Source organism: Peromyscus californicus, unplaced genomic scaffold (genome assembly GCF_007827085.1).
Source record: "Peromyscus californicus insignis strain IS unplaced genomic scaffold, ASM782708v3 Scaffold_10__1_contigs__length_136768540, whole genome shotgun sequence".
Lineage (NCBI taxonomy): Eukaryota > Metazoa > Chordata > Mammalia > Rodentia > Cricetidae > Peromyscus > Peromyscus californicus.
Genome location: NW_026294391.1, coordinates 10,965,407 through 10,986,743, shown reverse-complemented (window position 1 = coordinate 10,986,743; position 21,337 = coordinate 10,965,407). Strand labels below are relative to the sequence as shown.

The 21,337-nt window shown below is 37.9% G+C and overlaps 1 protein-coding gene across 10 annotated transcripts in view; it reads left to right on the top strand.

Moving 5' to 3' along the window:
* The window catches only part of Sytl5 (synaptotagmin like 5), a 271,854-nt gene that overhangs the window by 217,371 nt on the left and 33,146 nt on the right, over window positions 1-21,337 (top strand). For all 10 annotated transcript variants that reach the window (XM_052742124.1, XM_052742197.1, XM_052741874.1 and 7 more), the window contains 5 exons: window positions 2,019-2,111; window positions 2,823-2,888; window positions 5,534-5,712; window positions 7,471-7,570; window positions 9,277-9,438. In XM_052742124.1, coding sequence (XP_052598084.1) covers window positions 2,019-2,111; window positions 2,823-2,888; window positions 5,534-5,712; window positions 7,471-7,570; window positions 9,277-9,438 — 600 coding nt within the window. The remainder of the gene's footprint in view (window positions 1-2,018; window positions 2,112-2,822; window positions 2,889-5,533; window positions 5,713-7,470; window positions 7,571-9,276; window positions 9,439-21,337) is intronic.

Sequence of the window (21,337 nt, the reverse complement as noted above, 5' to 3'; positions counted from 1 at the left end):
TCTCTTGTGATTGGGGAAAAGTAATCTCAATGAATTATACTGGGACAATTGGATATCTGTATGCCAAAAAACATGCACAAAGGCTCTTATTTGCATCACATATATCATGCATAAAATTTACAAATCAATTCAAAATTAGCCATCCAAATGTAAGAACTAATGCTGTACAATTCTCAAAGGAAACCTAGGAGAAAATCTTCACCACAGCAGAACTCTTAGACAGAGCTCCATAATTATAACACATAATACAGCTAAGAAAAACTGAATTTCATCAAGATTAAAAGCATTTGTACTCCTATAAACACTGTTACAAAAATGGAAACAGACCTCAATATTTATGAATCATATATTTGGGAAGAACTTCTGTCTTGAGCATATGTATGGGCACCCTACATTGAATAGTAAAACAACAAATAGTCATCTTCATGTGTAAAAGACTTTAAGGTTGAGTGGTTGGCACTATGGATTCATTATATTAATCTTTCTACTTTTCTGAATGCATGAACACGCTCTGAACACATCCCATTTCATCTGGATGCCTGAAAGTTTTCATAATAGTCTAGTTTTAAAAGAAAATCAAGAAACACGACAACTAGCAGTTTGTGTTGTAACCGCTTTGCAATCGCACACTCAGAAGTAGGAAATGTAAGAAATACAGAAAAGGTACTAGTTGATGCAACAGTAAGGATGTTTTTGCCATACTTTAAAGAAATGTCTAGTTTGAAAGTATCCAAGATGATAAATAATTAATTCACACCTAGAAACATTAAAGTCAAAGACTATCAAATATAAGAGAAAATTCTTAAAAACTTATAGAAATAAATCTTATTTTATACAAATAAACAAGAATCAAATTAGTATCAGTTTTCTATGGTGATACTGAGTACAAGATGAAAACAGTAATATTTTCAAAGTATTGAAGGAAAATTACTTTAAACCCAAAACTTTTAAAAAGTCCATTTAAAGGTAACAGGGCCTTCAAGACATACCAAACAAATGGCTACATAGAAGGCAGTTTAGGTTCAAATATAATTACAAAAAGAAAGAAATCTTAGAACTGCTTCAGAAGATTTTAAAAGCAAATATCATTATATAAATTGGTAAAGTTATATGAATAAAGCTAAGATCAAAGAAGCAGAAAATAAAGGATACATATTAAGCAAGTCTTTAAATTCTGTTAAAAATACCAAAGTCACTGCTCCTATAGCAGTTATATTAAGCATCAAAAACAAAAAGGTGTAAGTTAAAAATCATTCATGAATTTTTATGGTAAAAATACAATGCCAGGTCCTGTGCTCATTGCATGAGTTGGCTGTTTGAAACCTGGGGCTTTTGCAGGGTCGCTTGGCTCGGCCTGAAAGGAAGGGACTGGACCTGCCTGGACTGAGTCTACCAGGTTGATCTCAGTCCTCGGGGGAGGCTTTGCCCTGGAGGAGGTGGGAATGGGAGGTGTGCTGGGGGGAAGGGGAGAGGGGCGGGAGGGGGGAGAACAAGGGAATCCGTGGCTGATATGTAGAACTGAATTGTATTGTAAAATAAAATAAAAAAATACAATGCTAAAAATTATTCAGATAAGAAATAAATCATAACAGAGTGCGTGGAGAGAGACTAGAGAGAGAGAAAGTGTGTGTGTGTGTGTGTGTGTGTGTGTGTGTGTGTGTGTGTGTGTGTGTGTAGGTGCAAGTCTTAACTAAAAATAACAAGTATATTGTCCAAAGTGGATTGCCTTAGAGACTAGGGAGGTGGGAATTAAACCCAAGTCTGTAAGATTCCAAATTTCGTCTTTCCATCAAGCAAGTATTGCCAGGAAAGAGACCCTACAATGCCCAGACCCTGTCTATTCCTTTGATTTCATGATTAAGATTAACTGGAAGTGTGAAAATCTAAACCTAAAAGAGTTTCCTTCTCTGTTTTTCTTTCATTTTCCATGTGTTAGTGAAATTAATCTTTTTTCATGTAAAAGAAATCCTCCTGGGGTAGAAATAAACTGTATCATTGGTGTTTACATCCTTTCCTAGAACTCCCTAGAAGAGGCTGAAGATGGTGCTGATGACTTAGTGTCCTCTGGGTTTTCTGCAAACCCCCACAGTCTGGCAACTGGTCTGTCAACGGTAAGCATTCTCCCGGAACTTTCTCTTGCTCATTCCCTGTGCATTTTCAAGAGACAGGAAGTTGTGCTCATATGTCCCAAGCTGTTGTAAGTTCCTGCTTGCCCTATGCCCATACACCACCTTGCACTCTATTTTAATTCCTGAAGCCTTCCTTCCTCTGCCATGATCCTCAGGCAGCTTTTGAACTCTCTTCATTCCCCTTTTATAAAGAACTGGAAAAGAGGAATTTGAAGAGTCACAACACAAAGAATTAAATGGTAAAGGAGATAGAAAGGCTAATTGCCATGATATGACCATTGACAGTTGCATGAGTCATTTGGTAGAAACATACACAATTGCTTCATAAACACCTGTCAAAATTCTTAAATTTCTTTATTTTCTAACTTAGGCCAAGTCATCTCAAGTCTATAAATTATTCTAGTTCCCTGTTGATAAGTTTCTCCCCAATGGCTCTCCACACTACTGCAAGCCGTTTTCCTACAAAATACCCCTACTTTGATTTCTTTCCTGTTTAAAAGAACTGTCCAGAGCTTCCCACTGTCTTCAGGGAAAATTCTGCTCTGACCTTGATTTGAAGCTCCCCCTTGAGGGCAAGCCTTTAGCAACCAACATGCCATTGTATCTACCTGTGTACCTGTGCATTTCTTTGCTTCTCTGATTTCTATGCTCTAATACCCTTTTTCTTTTGGTCATTGGATGGCATCCTTAAAGAACTCCCAAGCAGGATCTGATAGGAAGAGGAGCTACCTAAATGTGCCTGATGCTGATTCAGACACCGTGAGTCTTCACCCTTGCTGTTCCCCTCTTCTGAACCATACTTCATAAGCTCCATGGTTTGGGACATGTGGTTGAACGAGCAGTTCCATCTGTTTTCTGGCTGATATACAGATGGGATTTATGAGCTGATACATCTCAAGTATTCCAGTTCATTAAATGTTAAATCTGAGTACCAGTCAAAAGACATGTCCCAAAATGGTTTATTGATAACATGAGCATCTCCATTTTAAGTCACAGCTATGTCTTGATAAAGAAAAGTGGTTTATTAGTAGTAAAATTGTCATAACTACTTTAAATCCCCCTAAGTCTCAGTTTCGTGACTTCTTAAATTTTCTTCTACTCATAGGGATCCCTCATCCCTCTCTGATCATATAGTTACAGAGGCTTGTGTTGAAAAATATGGGTCAGTTATACAAGGAGGCAGTGAGTTGTGGTCCATAGGACTTTTGACTAGAAACCCAGAACTTTCCTCTATGACTTAGTATTACTAACAAATTTGTGAAGTAGAGTTTCTTCATGTGTAATATGGTTGAGGTTAATTCATGAAGGTCTTAAGATTTGAACCATTGTCCATGGATCAACACTATGGTATAGTCATGGACCCCAAACTTTCTCAATTTATACAGCCCCTAGAATCTCAGTAATTCTCTAATGTAACTCCTACGTGAAAAATAAGTACTGGTTTCTCAAAAACTTAATAAGCACTTACATCCTCTGAACTTAGTAGCTATTTGGAAAAAGAATAATTCAGGTAAATTTTTTATTCTGTTCTTAAGTTGTTCCATGACTTACTAATAGGCTGTATGTACTTGCTGAGTACTATGTAGTTTGTCAGATTGTAGAATCTCATCAGATATCACATGTTAATGTAACATTCCACATTAATGTTTCTGCTTTTTTTTGGCTTGAGAAAAGTTCATTTTGTTTGAGAAATTCAATACCCCTCTGCCTTCATCTCCTAAGTTCTGAGATGATGGATATGTACCACCACAACTCCATTCTATATAGATTTTAATGAAAATTTTTTAGATTGAAGAAATTGTCAAAAGCTCATCATATCACAAATAGTAATTCACTGGAAAAAGCATGATATTAATAATGACACTACAGGCTGCTAGTTAGTGCTTTGCCAACCTTGTATGCTGTCTGATGGATACTGCTGTAGCTGTGTTTCCCTTTCAAATATATTTTGGTACTCCCATGAGTTTACAGTGGTACCCTGGGGTACAAGCACACATTATTTGGATCCATAAGACCTAGCTGTCTGTAGAAAAACTAAAATGTCAGACTATCCCAGACTTAATCGTCATTCTAAAATGATCCCTGGTAGATTTATTATGTAGTTAACATTTAAAAATTCTGTTGCATTACTTTAAGAATAGGAGCAACAAATTCTGTTACTTGTTGGCTCTCTTTAAGAAATAACTTGTATGCAATTTTAGAATTCTTGGTTCATTCTTGCCTTTGACTTTGTTTTAAAAGAGATTATGAGCTAAGTCAGATACATCCTGTTCCTTGAAAAAATACATCTTGTTTGAAACATAATAGCCTTTGTAAAACAATAGCAATAAGATCCAATCATGGGCAGGTAGACAGACACATAGTAAGATAAGTAGAAATATAGATACATAGATACATGCATGTATCCACATATGATATACAACAGATAGATGATCCATAGATAGTTTTCAAGTCTATGTATCTATCTATATGAATGAATGACACTTCTAAGCTCTTTGTACTACTGTAGTCTTTGCTTCTCAGTGGTGAATGAGAAGTAATGAAACTACTGTATCATTCATGAATGTCACTGGTCTTTTGTGTCCATCATGTTACTAAGATAAAAAGTCTTTTTTTTCTAGCACTGAATAATAATGCTACATTGATTTAAAATATGTATCTTATGTTATAAATGTCTTGACAAAATTTTTATTCATCCTTATAGAATTTTTTTATATTTTTGATTAAATGAGGTACTTAATTTTTTGGTGCTATATTTTGGTCATTTACTATTCCACGGAATTTCAAAGCCATGGGTCTTGGACTACCTATGTAGCCACACAGCTACTAATTTGGGGAACTGACACCCTCATGAGTATAGGATGTCCTGCTATGCCTTTGTTAAGGCTGCAGCTATGGCTCCCTGAGAACTGATGGCATACATCCTGTCAGTGTAGAGAAAGACATTTTAAGATTTTTGTTAACTCATAATATGGAGTGAACTTTTCTTTCTCCTGATCGTTATATTCGAGATATTTGAATAGATTGCATTTGAGTCTAGCAGCAAATAGCAGACAGTGACAGGGATGGAAAAGCAAGATTGCACTAGAAATCCCCGCATAACTCTGTATTCATTAGAAGGCATGAGTGAAGGATTTCAGCTAAGCCAGAGGAGATGGTTCCTCTCTCAGCAAGCTTCCTGCCTCCCTTACCAATGGAGCTAAGCAGGGGGTTCTTCTGAGGTTAGAATTTTATGCACCACCAGCAAAACAAAACAAAGCTAGTGACTTGCTGCCTTTCCCCCACCCCTTTGACTCCCCTGCTAGTGACATAGAGCATCAATTGAAATTGACTAAAGAGGGTGGGTTTTGTGAATAGAGCCACAGAAGAGCTCTGGGTGACTTCTTCCATCTCGTTTATTCCAGACCAGCCTTAACAGCATGATGAGTGTTTACAGTGAGACAGGAGACTATGGCAATGTGAAGGTCACTGGTGAAATTCTTCTCCACATCAGCTACTGCTACAAAACTGGTAGCCTCTACATTGTTGTCAAGAACTGCAGAAACCTGGCCATAGGAGATGAAAAGAAACAGAGGACAGATGCGTAAGGACATAGGATGTTCCACAGCTGTCTCCAGCACTGCCTTCTCTGTCTTCCTTTTTCCATGGCATGCACATTTCCTCTTCAGAAGAGATTAAGAATTTCCTTCAGTTAGGAACCTTCTCAGAGCCTGGAGGTGGTGGCGCACACCCTTAATCCCAGCACTCTGAAGGCAGAGTTCTACAGGCAGATCTCTGTGAGTTCAAGGCCAGCCTGGTCTACAGAGCGAGTTCCAGGACAGCCAGGGCTGTTATATAGCAAACCCTGTCTTGAAACCCCCCCAAACAAACAAACAAACAAAAACCTTCTTAGAAAGCTCCTTGCGGCCTGGCATGGTGGTGGTGCACGCCTTTAATCCCAGCACTCACACTCGGGAGGCAGAAACAGGTGGATCTCTGTGAGTTTGAGGCCAGCCTGGTCTACAAAGAGAGTTTCAGGGCAGCCAGGGATACACAGAGAAACCCTGTCTCAAAAAAACAAAACAGAAAAAAAGAAAGAAAAGAAAAGAAAAAAGAAAGCTACATGTAACTTCCTTCCTATACTAGTAAATATTCTCTGGAGTTTGAGTATAAATATTGTTTCCTTGTTTTCCTGATTTGAAAGAAGCCATTATATGATTCAGGACTGACTTTTAGCTTGCACAGAGGCCACTTGTGGAGGAAGAAAAACTGACATATTGGCATACACCACCATTTCTAAGTGTATTGTGCTAATTGTTTAAAATATATTTCATACATTATATTGTGATTATATTCTTTCCTCTCCTAACCCTCCCAGATTCCCCCTACCGACTTTATGTTCTTTCTCTCTCTTAGAACAAAACAAAAGTATGTGTGTGCACACACTCACACACACATCAAAACAAAACCAAAGCATGAAGTTCAATTTGTGTTAGTCAACTACTCCTGAGCATGAAGCCTGCCTTGAAGTATATTTAACTATACCCAGTGTCACTCCATTGAAGAAAGCCACTTTCTCCCAGCAACTATCAATCATAAATAGTTTCTCAGGGAGAGGTGTGACTTTTTATTCATTTCATAGTCTCTTGATTTCAAATGGGTAAATGACAAATACAATTATTTTGGCCAGCATGGAAAGGAACCATCTAAAACCCCAATAGATGTGCTTCAGAACTCTGGTATAATATGTTTCAATTTTGTGCACACCCCTGTCTTCTCTGATGTCCCTGTCCCAAGAGTCTTCTAAGACAGTCAAGGGATTGGGTTGAATTTCTGTCAGATTGTCATTTTCCATTTCTTCCTTTTCACTGTTTTCTTTCATTCACTCATTGCAGTTGGTCCCATGCCCTGACATCAGAAGATAGGACAAGTAATGGAGAGACACATATCCCAGAATGAGTTATGAGATCATTGAGTTAGCAGATTCCATTTGTGTAGTAGTACAAAATGGCAGTTCCTCATGTATGTTTCATGAGTTAGATATTGTTGCTATCCCACTTTCTACACTTGAGGAAACAGACATAGGAAAGGTCAAAGCCCAAGGCTATCAAAACAGTGATACACGGGTGGTCCCAAACAACTTTTCTTGATGCCAGAGCCTGTTCTCTACCAATATACAGCACTGCTTCTTTCTTATAGAAAGCCCATCATTATATTTATGATACCCTATTACACAGACTGAAGTCTCTCCATTCCCATCTCTTATCCACTTACTCCATTCCCTTTACTCACTGAAGTCCTAGAATATTTCTAGCAAAGTATATGTTTGCAAATAATGATTTTTATCCCTTGTTATTCACAGTTATGTCAAGTCATACCTTCTTCCAGACAAGTCCCGAAACAATAAGCGCAAGACCAAAATCAGGACAGGTACCAATCCAGAATTCAACGAAACACTAAAGGTAAATAAATACTATCACAGGGACTCGCATCATACTAACTAGAACCTCTTTGATTTAGAATTAACAACAAGCCAGAAGGTTGTATCAGGGATATTGTTAAGAGTTCAAGGCTAGCCTGAGATAGCATAATGACATTCAAGCAAGTCTGGCCTACAGAATAAGACTAGCCCCTGTATCAAAAATACAAAAATACTAAACAGAAAGGAAGAAATAACTAAATGGAACATTTTTTCATTTCAAAGTTTTTGTGTGTTTTGGAAAGCTGGAATGTGAATGCTATTAGCTTTCCTGGAAATTTCTGGAAAAGAAAAAAAAGCAAACTATCCTTGCTCTGGTCACTCTCCACTGTTGCTGGGATAGTACCTTAAGTCAACATGAGCCAGGGAAATTACAAATTACATCTAGGCTGGTATATCTTGTCACAAAAAATAAGTTGCACCTTTGAGAAATCTGCTTTCTTGGACATTGTCTTAAGTGGAGTTTGTCATTAACTCAGTAAATCATTTTGTACACATTTATTGCTTTGCTAACAAGGGCTATGTGCTGTTTCTTATTAGGATCTCTGAGTTTGGCTAAGTATAGGTATGTTGTTAATGAACACTAGCAATGCAAGGTCAGGTTTAAGAAGTCTCAGAAAATGCCTAGATAAAACATGAACCAGACCTTAGGTTCTAAAGTCTAAAGAAATTTCTATTTTCTAATGGGTAGCCATAAACAATCCCTTCTCTCACTCTGGATCCATGTGGCCTGGTAAGAAATACAAAGGAAGGATAAAATATATTAATAATCATAGGAAAATGCTTGGACTTGTACCCAGAGTAATGGATTCAGAGTCTATCACATTGGGTGGTAGTAATAGAAGAAAGCCATGAGTCTACATGCATTATTAGAGGCATGTGTGGAAGCAGGGGCCAATATTAAGGCAGGCCAAATGGAAAATGAACAAATACAGGCTGAGTGTGAATCCAGTGGTCATAACAGGACAGCAAAGATGAGCCCAAGCAGAACAGATAAACACAGTGACAGATAACTTAAGGGAGTAGAGAGCCAAAGTTAACCGTGATGGTAACAGCTGGGACAGGGATACATACAAAGCCAAGCTTGGAAATCAGTCAGTCTGAAGTGTGACCCAGATGGATATACAGAACAATGGAAGATTAGAGGAGCTGTGGTCAGGTGGCCGTGGTTAACATTCTGCTGGAAAAGAAAAGGCAAGCCCCACAATATTTATTTTCTGCTCAATTTATGTATAGCTTTTAACTTCTACTGGGCTTTATGAAGTTTAGGCTACAAATTTCTCAAGTCAATACTTTTCTGGATTTGAGGATTTTTATTATGAATAAATAAGTTGGAGTATTGTTATATTAAACCTAGAGCTACAAACTAAAAACAAACAGGTAAAAAAAAAAAAAAGAAAAAAGAAAACTAGTTAAAATTGGAAAGAGGCTTCTTCATCACGTAATACTTTCAATATTGTCCCTGAATTTTATTGACCCCTATAATAATTTGTTTATATATGTATTTCTTAACTAGCTATAACCTAAAATGTGTTTTAATGCATATCTTCAATTGTAGCAGAAATAAAAGTGGTTTTTTTTCATATTGCTGATGCCTATGATCTGAAAATTGGTGAAGTAAATTCATCCTGCTCTACATTTAGATAGAACCCTCCCTGAGAAGTATGATTCTTTACATCTCATTTGTAGTATACCATCAGCCACACCCAGCTGGAAACAAGGACTCTGCAGGTCTCAGTCTGGCACTATGATCGCTTTGGACGCAACAGTTTCCTTGGAGAGGTGGAGATTGCTTTCGACTCATGGAACTTTGAAAATCCATGTGATGAGTGGTTTGTGCTTCAGCCCAAGGTAGGAAATACTTCGAGATTAGTCTACCAGCTACACAATTAGACAAACCTGAGCAAAACTGATGTTTCAGGCCTGAAGATGCTGAAGGCTTCTAAATTTCAAGTAATAATCTGCAAAGATTATTATAATCTTTAAAAGATATTATAAATCCATTATTTTAAAAGCTCTTCATAGATACATGTATAATATAAGAAACCATGCAATCATACATGAGTAACTTTTATTACTGAAACTCATTTATCATTTGAAGATCTCCATGGATTACTAAAAAAACCCACACTATATGATCCTATTATAATAAGAAAGTCTTTGTTTTTATGCCATCAAAAACAAATCCATAGAGCATGACCAATCTCAAAACATTATTTCTCTTTCCCATTCTCTACAATTCACAGCATAAGCAGGAATGGTCTCTTTGGCTCACACAAGAAAGTGACCACGAGCCAAAATATTTTTACTTTAGAGGTTCTAGTATGTTCAACCCTAGAACAGCAATGCCTTGGATTCATTATAGTCAACTAAATTTTCTTGACATTTACCATCAGTTTTTAAGTAAGAAGGAGAATGAAAAGGTTACATTTATGCTGTCAGAGATTATTCTTTATATGTAGTGCAAAAGACCATTTGGCAAAGATAGTGAACTGGACTATCATTGGTTCCCTCATGGCCTCAAAATGTCTATGTGACCTTGGCCAAGTTCCTTTCTAACCTTTGGTATTCTAATTTGTAACATAACCATCACCATAGTAGCTGTTGTTGCAACTCCAAGACCTGGGGGATCTGAAGTGCTTGTCCCTCTTAGAGGACTGGTATTATGTTTGAATAAGCATTTTCTGTAAGACTGTCAGCACTGTGTTAAGCACATTGTAAGCTGTCTATAAAAGCTTCTTACCTAGACCTTAGAGTCTCGGCTTTCTACTCTTCTTTGGCTTCAATTTCAGGGTTCACATGTTGTTGACCTCCCTTCCTAGCTCCACGCATCCTAAACCTGTACATTATTATCTCTAAGTGCATGATTATTCCATACTCTGCACTATACTATTCAGAAAAGGAGAATGGTTTTCCAATAGTCAAAGCAATGCCTTTGGCCTGCCTGGTTCTCTTTTAACTCTAATTATACTATCCTTCCCATCATGAGCTAATAACTCACCAATGGGGTAAGATGCATTGGTTGGAATAAAAACATTTAAAACATAGTCTGGTCATAATAATAGGATTTCCACAAAAGAAATCAGACCCAATAGATAGAACTAATGGGAAAGTAAACAATCCTAGAGAGAAAAACCAAGTGATGATTGCCATAGCCCTATTAGTGGCAGCAGTGCTGGTACTTAATAGTCATAACCCCATGAGGTAAGTAATATTCTCCCCATATTATAGATGAAGAAGCTGAGACTTAGAAATTATATTCACAGCTGGGCGGTGGTGGTGCACGCCTTTGATCCCAGCACTCGGGAGGCAGAGGCAGGCGAATCTCTGTGAGTTCAAGGCCAGCCTAGGCTACCAAGTAAGTTCCAGGAAAGGCGCAAAGCTACACAGAGAAACCCTGTCTCGAAAAACCAAAAAAAAAAAAAAAAAAAGAAGTTAAATTCAACTTTCTGGTGGAGTTTTCAAACTACTGGCCTTAATGTTAGTGTAAATAATTCATAAAAATTTTAGGGGATATATTTGGCCTGTATGAAACAAAGTTTTCAAATTCTTAAGCATAATAGTAAGCATATGGCTGACATGAATGTTTGAGAGAAGGAATTACAGTTTTACCAGCAAGAAAATTCATGATATCATTAACTTTTCCTGATATCATATATAAAAAATATTTGGTCATTCAGGATTAGACATTTGTAACTGAATGAAAAGCCTTACCATAAAAGTGTTTAGCAGACTTAGCAGTTTTCTGTATCTTGCATTGTTTTTGTGTAGTATTGTTATCAGTTGTCTGGCTAAGGTATTAAAGATATTAAAGCACTGATATTAAAGATATTAAAGCACTGTTTTGCATAGCTGTTTTGTCACCTGGTGTTTAATAGAAGCAAACAGCAACAGGATGTGGCAGTAACACACACCTTTAATCCCAGCACTCGGGAGGCAGAGGCAGGCGGAGCTCTGTGAGTTCAAGGCCAGCCTGGGCTACAGAGTGAGATCCAGAACAGGCACCAAAACAACACAGAGAAACCCTGTCTCGAAACAAAGCAAAACAAAACAAAACAAAAAAACCGACCAATTTCTTACTGTTCACAATTGTGTTGTATACTAATTGATATCTGAGAAGCTTACGTCCTAAAGACAATTCTATGGAACACTTCTAGTGAATAGTATCAGCAGTTTCCTTTCTCCTATCCTTTTTAAACTTCAGCTCTCCACATTTTTGCTTCTTTCATTCCTCATGGTCTTGCATTTGTACTTTCAAACTGTTCAACTACTTTTATTGTTGTTTTCACTGCTCAGGATGCATCTATTAACACACTTTCATTGTTGTTGCTACTGTCATCACTTTTAAACAAGTCACATAAGCCCTTCTTTCCAAATGTGGGACTGTGTTTGGACCAATCACAACATTTTCGATTTTATCACCAACAGAAGTAAGATTTTATGTAAATTAAGGTTTGTATTTGGATCAATCACAGCATGAACTTTTATACATGTCACAATAACCTTCTATGCAAATGAAGCATTGTGTTTGGACCAATCATGAAGTGGCAAGATTTTTTTACCAGTTAAAAGCCTCTCATGCAAATAAAGGCTTATTTTTGAACCAATTACAGCCATCAATTTTATACATGTCACAAAAAGAAACTACTATGCAAAATCAGGGTTGTGTTTGGGCCAATCACAACATTTTCCATTTTTATCACTGACAGAAATGATCATATTATGCAAATGAAGAGTTATATTGGACCAATCACAGCATTTTCCATAATATCATGGACAGAAATTACCATATTATGTAAATGAGGGGTATGTCTGGATCAATCACAGCACTTATATTTATACCAATCACAAAAGGGCTCATACACAAAAAAGGGCTATGTTTGGATCAATCACAGCACTCACATTAACACCAATCAAAAAAGTCCTCATATGCAAATAAGGGTTGTTTTGGATCAATCACAGCACTCATATTCACACCTATTACAGAAGGCCCATATGCAAATTAAGGCTGCTGTTTGGACCAAACACAGCACTCAAAATTAATCCAAACAATCACAAAAGGCCTCATATGCAAATGAAGGGTGTGTTTGGACCAATCACAGCACTAACATTTATACCAACCAGTTACAAAATGCCTCATATGCAAATGAAGTATGTGTTTGGATCAATCAAAGCATTTAACATTTTACCATGGACAGAAATAACATTCTTATGTAAATGAGGGATGACATTTGAACCAATCACAGCACTTATATTTATACCAACCAATCACAAGCGTCATATGCAAATGAATGATGTGTTTGGCAAATCACAGCACTCACATTTACACCAACCAATCACAAAAGGCCTCATATGCAAATGTAGGATGTGTTTGGACCAATCACAGCATTTTCCATTTTATCATGGACAGAAATAACATTATTATGTAAATGAGGACTTCTTTTTGGACCAATCACAGCACTTACATTTAAACCAACCAATCACAAGAGGTGTCATATGCAAAGGAAGGATGTGTTTCGACCAATCACAGCACTCACATTTGCACCAACCAATCATAAAAAAGGCCTCATATGGAAATGAAGTCTGTGTTTGAACCAATCACAGTATTCACATTTGCACCAACCAATCACAAAAGGCTTCATATGCAAATGAAGGCTGTGTTTGGACAAATCGCAGCACTCTCATTTATACCAACCAATTACAAAGGCCTCATATGCAAATGAAAGGTATGTTTGCACCAACCACAGCACTCACATTTATAACAACAAATCAAAAAGGCATCTTATGCAAATTAAAAATTGTGTTTGGACCAATCACAACACTCACATTACACCAACAAACCACAAAAGGCTTCATATGGAAATGAAAGTTGTGTTTGGACCAACCACAGCACTTTCCATTTTGCCATGGACAGAAGTAACATTATTATGTAAATGAGGAATTGTATTTGGACCAATCACAGCACTTATATTTACACCAACCAATCACAAGATGCATCCTATGTAAAGGAAGGATGGGTTTCAACCAATCACAAAACTAACATTTATGCCAACCAATCACAAAAGAACTCATATGCAAATTAAGGCTATGTTTGGACCAATCACAGCACTCATATTCACACCAACCAATTACAAAGGACATTATATGCAAATAAAATCTGTGTTTGGACCAATCACAACATTCATATTTGTACCAACCAATCAGAAAAGGCATCATATGCAAATGAAGGGTTATGTTTGGACCAATCACAGCACTCACATTTGCACCAACCAATCAAAGAAGGCCCTTTTGAAAATTTATTCTTGTGTTTGGATAAATGACAGCACTCACATTTACACCAACCAAATCAAAAGGCTTCATATACAAATGAAGGGTGTGTTTGTACAAACACAGATTTTTTCCATTTTATCATGGACAGAAATAAAATTATGTAAATGAGGACTTGTGTTTGGACCAATCACAGCACTTACATTTATAACAACCAATCATAAAAAAGGCCTCATATGCAAATGAAGGGTTGTGATTTAACCAATCACAGCACTCACATTTATACCAACCAATCACAAAAAGTTTCTTATGCAAATTCATGCTTGTGTTTGGACCAATCACAGCACTGACATTTATACCAATCCATCACGAGGTGTCACATGCAAATGAAGGTGTGTTTGGACCAATCACAGCACTTATATTTATACCAACCAATCACAAGACACATCCTATGTAAATGAAGGATGGGTTTCGAAGAAATCACAAAACTAACATTTATGCCAACCAATCACAAAAGAACTCATATGCAAATTAAGACTGTGTTTGGACCAATCACAGCACTCATATTCACACCCACCAATTACAAAGGACATTATATGCAAATGAACTGTGTGTTTGGACCAATCACAACATTCATATTTGTACCAACCAATCAGAAAAGGCATCATATGCAAATGAAGGGTTATGTTTGGACTAATCACAGCACTCACATTTGCACCAACCAATCAAAGAAGGCTCTTATAAAAATTTAGGCTTGTGTTTGGACAAATGACAGCACTCACATTTACACCAACCTATCACAAGAAGCCTCATATGCAAATGAAGGCTGTGTTTGGACCAATCAGAGCACTCATATTTGCACCAACCAATCACAAATGGCTTCTTATGCAAATTTAGGCTCATGTTTAGACCAATCACAGCACACATATTTGCACCAACCAATCACGAAAGGCTACTAATGTAAATTAAGTCTTGTGTATGAACCAATCACAGCACTCATACTTATGCCAACCAATCACAGGAAGCCTCATATGCAAATGAAGGCTGTGTTTGGACCAACAACAGCACTCACATTTGTAGCAACCAGCCACAAAAGGCCTCATATGCAAATTAAAGTTGTGTTTGGACCAATCACAGCACTCACATTTATACCAACCTATCACAAGTAGCCTCATATGCAAATGAAGGCTGTGTTTGGACCAATAACAGCACTGACATTTGTACCAACCAATCACAAAAGGCCTCATATGCAAATTAAGACTGTATTTGAACCAATCATAGAACTCATATTTATGCCAACAATCACAAAAGGCTTCTTATGCAAATGCAGGCTTGTGTATGGACAAATCACAGCACTTACATTTATACTCCCCAATCACAAGAGGCCTCATATGCTAATAAAAGTGTGTTTAGACCAATTACAGCACTCATATTTATGCCACCCATCACAAAAGGCTTCTAATGCAAATGTAGGCTTGTGATTGGACCAATCACAACACTCATGTTTGCACTACCCAATCACACTGGGCCTCTCATGCAAATTAAGGCTGTGTTTGGACCAATCCCAGCACTCATATTTGTATTAACCAATCACAAAAGGGTTCTTATGCAAATGAAGGGTCTGTGTGGACCAATCACAGCACCCATGTTTATGCTAACCAATCACAAGAGGCCTCATATGCAAATGAAGGCTATGTTTACCAATCACAGCACTCATATTTGCATCATCCAATCAGAAAAGGCCTCATATGCAAAAGCCGGGTATATTTATACCAATCACGGCACTCACATTTACAACCAATCAAAAGGGGCCTCATATGCAAATGAAGGCTTGTGTTTGGACCAATCAAAACAGTTACATTTATACCAAACAATCACAAGAGGCATCATATGCTAATGAAGGTGTGTTTGGATCAATCACAACACTCACATTTATGCCAAAGAATCTCAAGAGGCCTCATATGGAAATGAATGCTGTGTTTGGACCAATAACAGCATTCACATTTGCACCAACCAATCACAAAAGACTTCTTATGCAAATTAGGCTCATGTATCGACCAATCACAGCCTTCATATTTACACCAACCAATCACAAAAGGCGTCTTATGCAAATGAAGTGTCTGTTTGGACAATCACAGCACTCACATTTGCACCAACCAATCACAAAAGGCCTCATATATACGTTAAGGCTTATTTGGATCAATCACAGTACTCATACTTGCACCAACCACACACAAAAGGTTTTTTATGCAAATTCAGGCTATGTTTGGACCAATCTCAGCATTGACATATATACCAATCTATCAAAAGAGGCTTCATATGCTAATGAAGGTGTGTTTGGTCCAATCACAACACTCACATTTACACCAACCTATCATAAGAACTACCATATGCAAATGAAGGCTATGTTTGGACCAATAACAGCACTCACATTTGTACCAACCAATCACAAAAGGCCTCATATGCAAATTAAGACTGTATTTTGACCAATCACAGCACTCATATTTGAAACAACCAATCACAAAAGGCCTCTTATGCAAATTAAGGCATGTGTTTGGACCAATCGCAGCACTTACATTTATACCACCCAATCACAAGAGGCCTCATTTGCTAATGAAAGTGTGTTTGGACCAATTACATCACTCACATTTATGCCAACCCATCACAAAATCTTATGCAAATGCAGGCTTGTGTATGGACAAATCACAGCACTCATATTTATGCCAACCAATCACATGAATCCTCATTGCAATTGAAGGTTGTATTTGGACCAATTACAGCACTGACATTTCCCCCCACCAACCACAAAAGGCCTCATATGCAAAGGAAGGATGTGTTTGGACCAAGCACAGCACTCATATTTCCACCAACCATTCACAAAAGGCTTATGCAAATGCAGGCTTGTGTATAGACCAATCACATCAGTCATATTTATGCCAACCAATCAGAAAAGGCTTCTTATGCAAATGCAGGCTTGTGTATGGACCTATCACAACACTCATGTTTATGCTAACCAATCACAAGAGGCCTCATATGCAAATGAAGGCTATGTTTTACCAATCACAGCACTCATATTTGCACCAACCAATCAGAAAAGGCCTCATATGCAAATACAGGGTATATTTAGACCAATCACAGCACTCACATTTACACCAACCAATCACAAGTGGACTCATATGCAAATGAAGGCGTGTGTTTGGACCAATCACAACAGTTACATTCATACCAAACAATCTCAAGAGGTGTCATATGCTAATGAAGGTGTGTTTGGACCAATCACAGCACTCACATTTACAGCAATCAAGCAGAAAAGGCCTCATATGCAAATGCAGGGTGTATTCGGACTAATCACAGCACTCACATTTATGCCAAAGAATCTCAAGAGGCCTCATATGGAAATGAATGCTGTGTTTGGACCAATCACAACACTCACATTTGCACCAACCAATCACAAAAGGCTTCTAATGCAAATTAAGGCTTGTGTATGGACCAATCACAGCACTCATATTTGCACTAACCAATCACAAAAGGCCTCATGTGCAAATTAATTCTGTGTTTGGACCAATCACAGCACTCATATTTGCACCAACCAATCACAAAAGGCTTCTAATGCATATTAAGGCTTTTGTATGGACCAATCACAGCACTGACATTTATACCAACCAATCACAAGAGGCCTCATATGCTAATGAAAGTGTGTTTGGACCAATTACAGCACTCACATTAACACCAACCAATCACAGGAGGCTTTTTATGCAAATGTAGGCTTGTTTTTGGACTAATCACAACATTCACATTTACACCAACCAATCACAAAATGCCTCATATGCAAATGAAGGCTTTGTTTGGACCAATCACAGCACTCACATTTGTACCATCCAATCACACTGGGCCTCTCATGCAAATTAAGACTGTGTTTGGACCAATCACAGTACTCACATTTGCTCCAACCAATCACAAGGGACTTGTATGCAAATTAAGGCTGTGTTTGGACCTATCACAGCATGCACATTTATGCCAACCAATCACAATAGGCCTCTTATGCAAATGAAGTGTCTGTTTGGACCAATCACAGCACTCACGTTTACACCAACCAATCACAAAAGGCCTCATATGCAAATTAAGACTGTATTTGGACCAATCACAGCACTCATATTTGCACCAACCAATCACAAAAGGCTTCTAATGCATATTAAGGCTTTTGTATGGACCAATCACAGCACTTACATTTATACCAACCAATCACAAGAGGCCTCATATGCTAATGAAATTGTGTTTGGACCAATTACAGCACTCACATTAACACCAACCAATCACAGGAGGCTTTTTATGCAAATGTAGGCTTGTTTTTTGACTAATCACAGCATTCACATTTACACCAACCAATCACAAAATGCCTCATATGCAAATGAAGGCTGTGTTTGGACCAATCACAACACTCACATTTGTACCATCCAATCACACTGGGCCTCTCATGCAAATTAAGACTGTGTTTGGACCAATCACAGTACTCACATTTGCTCCAACCAATCACAAGGGCCTTGTATGCAAATTAAGGCTGTGTTTGGACCTATCACAGCATGCACATTTATGCCAACCAATCACAATAGGCCTCTTATGCAAATGAAGTGTCTCTTTGGACCAATCACAGCACTCACATTTACACCAACCAATCACACAAGGCCTTGTATGCAAATTAAGTCTTTGTTTCGACCAATCACAGCACTCACATTTGCGCCATCCAATCACAGTGGGCCTCTCATGCAAATTAATGCTTTTGTTTATACCAACCAATTCCAAAGGCCTCATATACAAATGAAGGGTGTGTTTTGACCACTCACAGCCTTTTCCAGTTTATCATGGACATAAATAACATTATTATATAATGGAGGATTTGTGTTTGGACCAATCACAGCACTTACATTTATACCAACCAATCACAAGAGGTGTCATATGCAAAGGAAGTTGTGTTTGGACCAATCACAGTACTCACATTTACACCAACCAATTACAAATGTCTCATATGCAATTGAAGGGCTGTGTTTGGACCAATCACAGCACTCACATCTACACCAATCATAAAAGGCCTCGTATGCAAATGAAGGTTTATATTTGGACCAATCACTGCACTCACATTTACACCAATCACAAAAGGCCTCATATGCAAATGAGCATTGTGTTTATACCAATCACAGCACTGTAAGTTCTTTTTAACCACTTAAAATCCTCTTATGCAAATGAAGGTTTGTGTTTTCACCAATCATTGCACTTTCTTTTATAGCAGTCTCTTGAAACTAATTACAGCACTGTCACTTTTTTATTAGTCTGTTTTGCACTAATCATTGCAAACAACTTATATAAATGAAAGGTTGTATTTGAATCAATCATATCAATGACTATTCCACCAATTATAACAGCCCTCCTATGCATATATAGGACTGCATTTGCACCTCTTGTAATTTTTTTGCACCAATCAGTGCACTGTCCTTTTTGAGCTAATCATAGCAATTATTTTATCCAAATGAAGGTTTGTGTTTTTACAAACCATGACATTTTCTTTTTATTATCAGTCACACCAGTTCCTGTTCTAAGCACACAAGAAATATACTCTCCCTCTAAGACACCTATGTAGACTTACTCTAAGCTCACCTAGAGTTTACCAAGGCTTGTAATATTAAAGATTTTAATACAGACTGGATGTACAGCCCAACATCTGAGCACTGCAAGACTAAAGTACCTGGCTCATGTTGTATGGACATAGCAGCTGCCTTGTCACCAACTTTCTTCTGTGCTGCCTTCACAAGACCTGGTGCATGCATCCTGACCTGGCAGAGATGGTAAGCCACAACAAGTGCTCATCTCCATCAGAGGCAACTGAAAATGTCCTATCAAAAGTAGTATGGCTGGTACCACCACATTTCTACAAAGTTAAAAGACGTGAAAACTTCCTCTCTCTCTGCTCTGCACAGATTTTGTTCAGATTGCACATAAAAAGGAGCTGATAAATGGCTGCCAATAATATTGTAACTGTTGATGGTTCAGTCCATCTTCTACCAGGAGATAATTTGTATGTGAAAGATTCATACATCTTTGATAAGCATATGTCTACTGACAAAAAGACTGAAGAAATCATGAAATAAGGCAAGGTACTTCACCAAATGGTGATCCACTACCTCCACCTTTACAATATCCATATGGTTCTTCCATCAAAGAATAAGCACATCCACCTTAAAAATAAGGTAATAAAGAAGAGCCATGCTGTCTACTTGTAAGTTGGTCTGATTATATAGTGCTAACAAATAATGAGGTTCTACTAAACTTGTCTAAAACCTAAGAACTTTGTGCCTACAAAAAATATAATGAGGTATTTGCTGTGTCACATGCATTGTGGAGTCATCTTGCTGGTCCTATGTTTCCCAAATTTTAAAGACATAGGAAGCCTTACAAAACACAGGCTGGTGAGATATCTCAGCAGGTAAAAGCAATTGCCCTGTGTGCCTGGCGACCTGAGTTTGATCCCCAGAGTCCATGAAAAGTTGGAAAAAGAGAAACTATTTGTCTTAGTTAGGGTTTCTATTTCTGTGAAGAGACACCATGACTACAGCAACTCATAAAGTAAAAACATTTAATTGGGTGGCTTATAGTTTCATAGATTTAGTCCATTATCATAATGGCAGGAAACATGGTGGCATGTAGGCAGACATGGTGCTGGAGAAGAAGCTAAGAGTCCTACATCTTTGATCCACAGGCAACAGGAAGTGAATTGAGACACTGGGCATGGTTTGAGCACATTTGAGACCTCAAAGTCTCCCTCCACAGTGACACACTTCGTCCAACAAGCCATACCTACTCCAACAAAGCTTCACCTCCTAATAATGCCACTCTCTATGAGCTTATGGGAGTCAATTACAGTCAAACCACCATACTACTCTACAAAGTTGTCCCCTACCTCCACACATATGCCATGGCATGTGTGCCCTCACACACACACACACACACACACACACACACACACACACACACACACACACATACCATAGAGCATATGCAAATGAAAGTTGTGTTTGAACCATTCACAGCACTCACATTTACACCAACCACTCACAAAAGGCCTCGGATGCAAATGAAGGGTGTGTTGTACAGCTGATTTCCACAAAATTTCTTGATTTTCTTGTGAATAAAATAAAGGCAATAACTAACTGTGAGTGGCGCACACCTTTAATCCCAGCACTTGGGAGGCAGAGGCAGGCGGATCTCTGTGAGCTCGAGGCCAGCCTGGGCTACAGAGTGAGTTCCAGGAAAAGGCGCAAAGCTACACAGAGAAACCCTGTCCTCGAAAAACAAAACAAAACAAAACAAAACAAAACAAAAAACTGTGAAAAAAAATTCCAGTACAAATTATTTGAAACAGTCTCCTTCCTGTGTCAGTCATTTCAGCTGCTTATAATTTATTGTGAACTGCCCTAGAGACTTGATGTTTTTA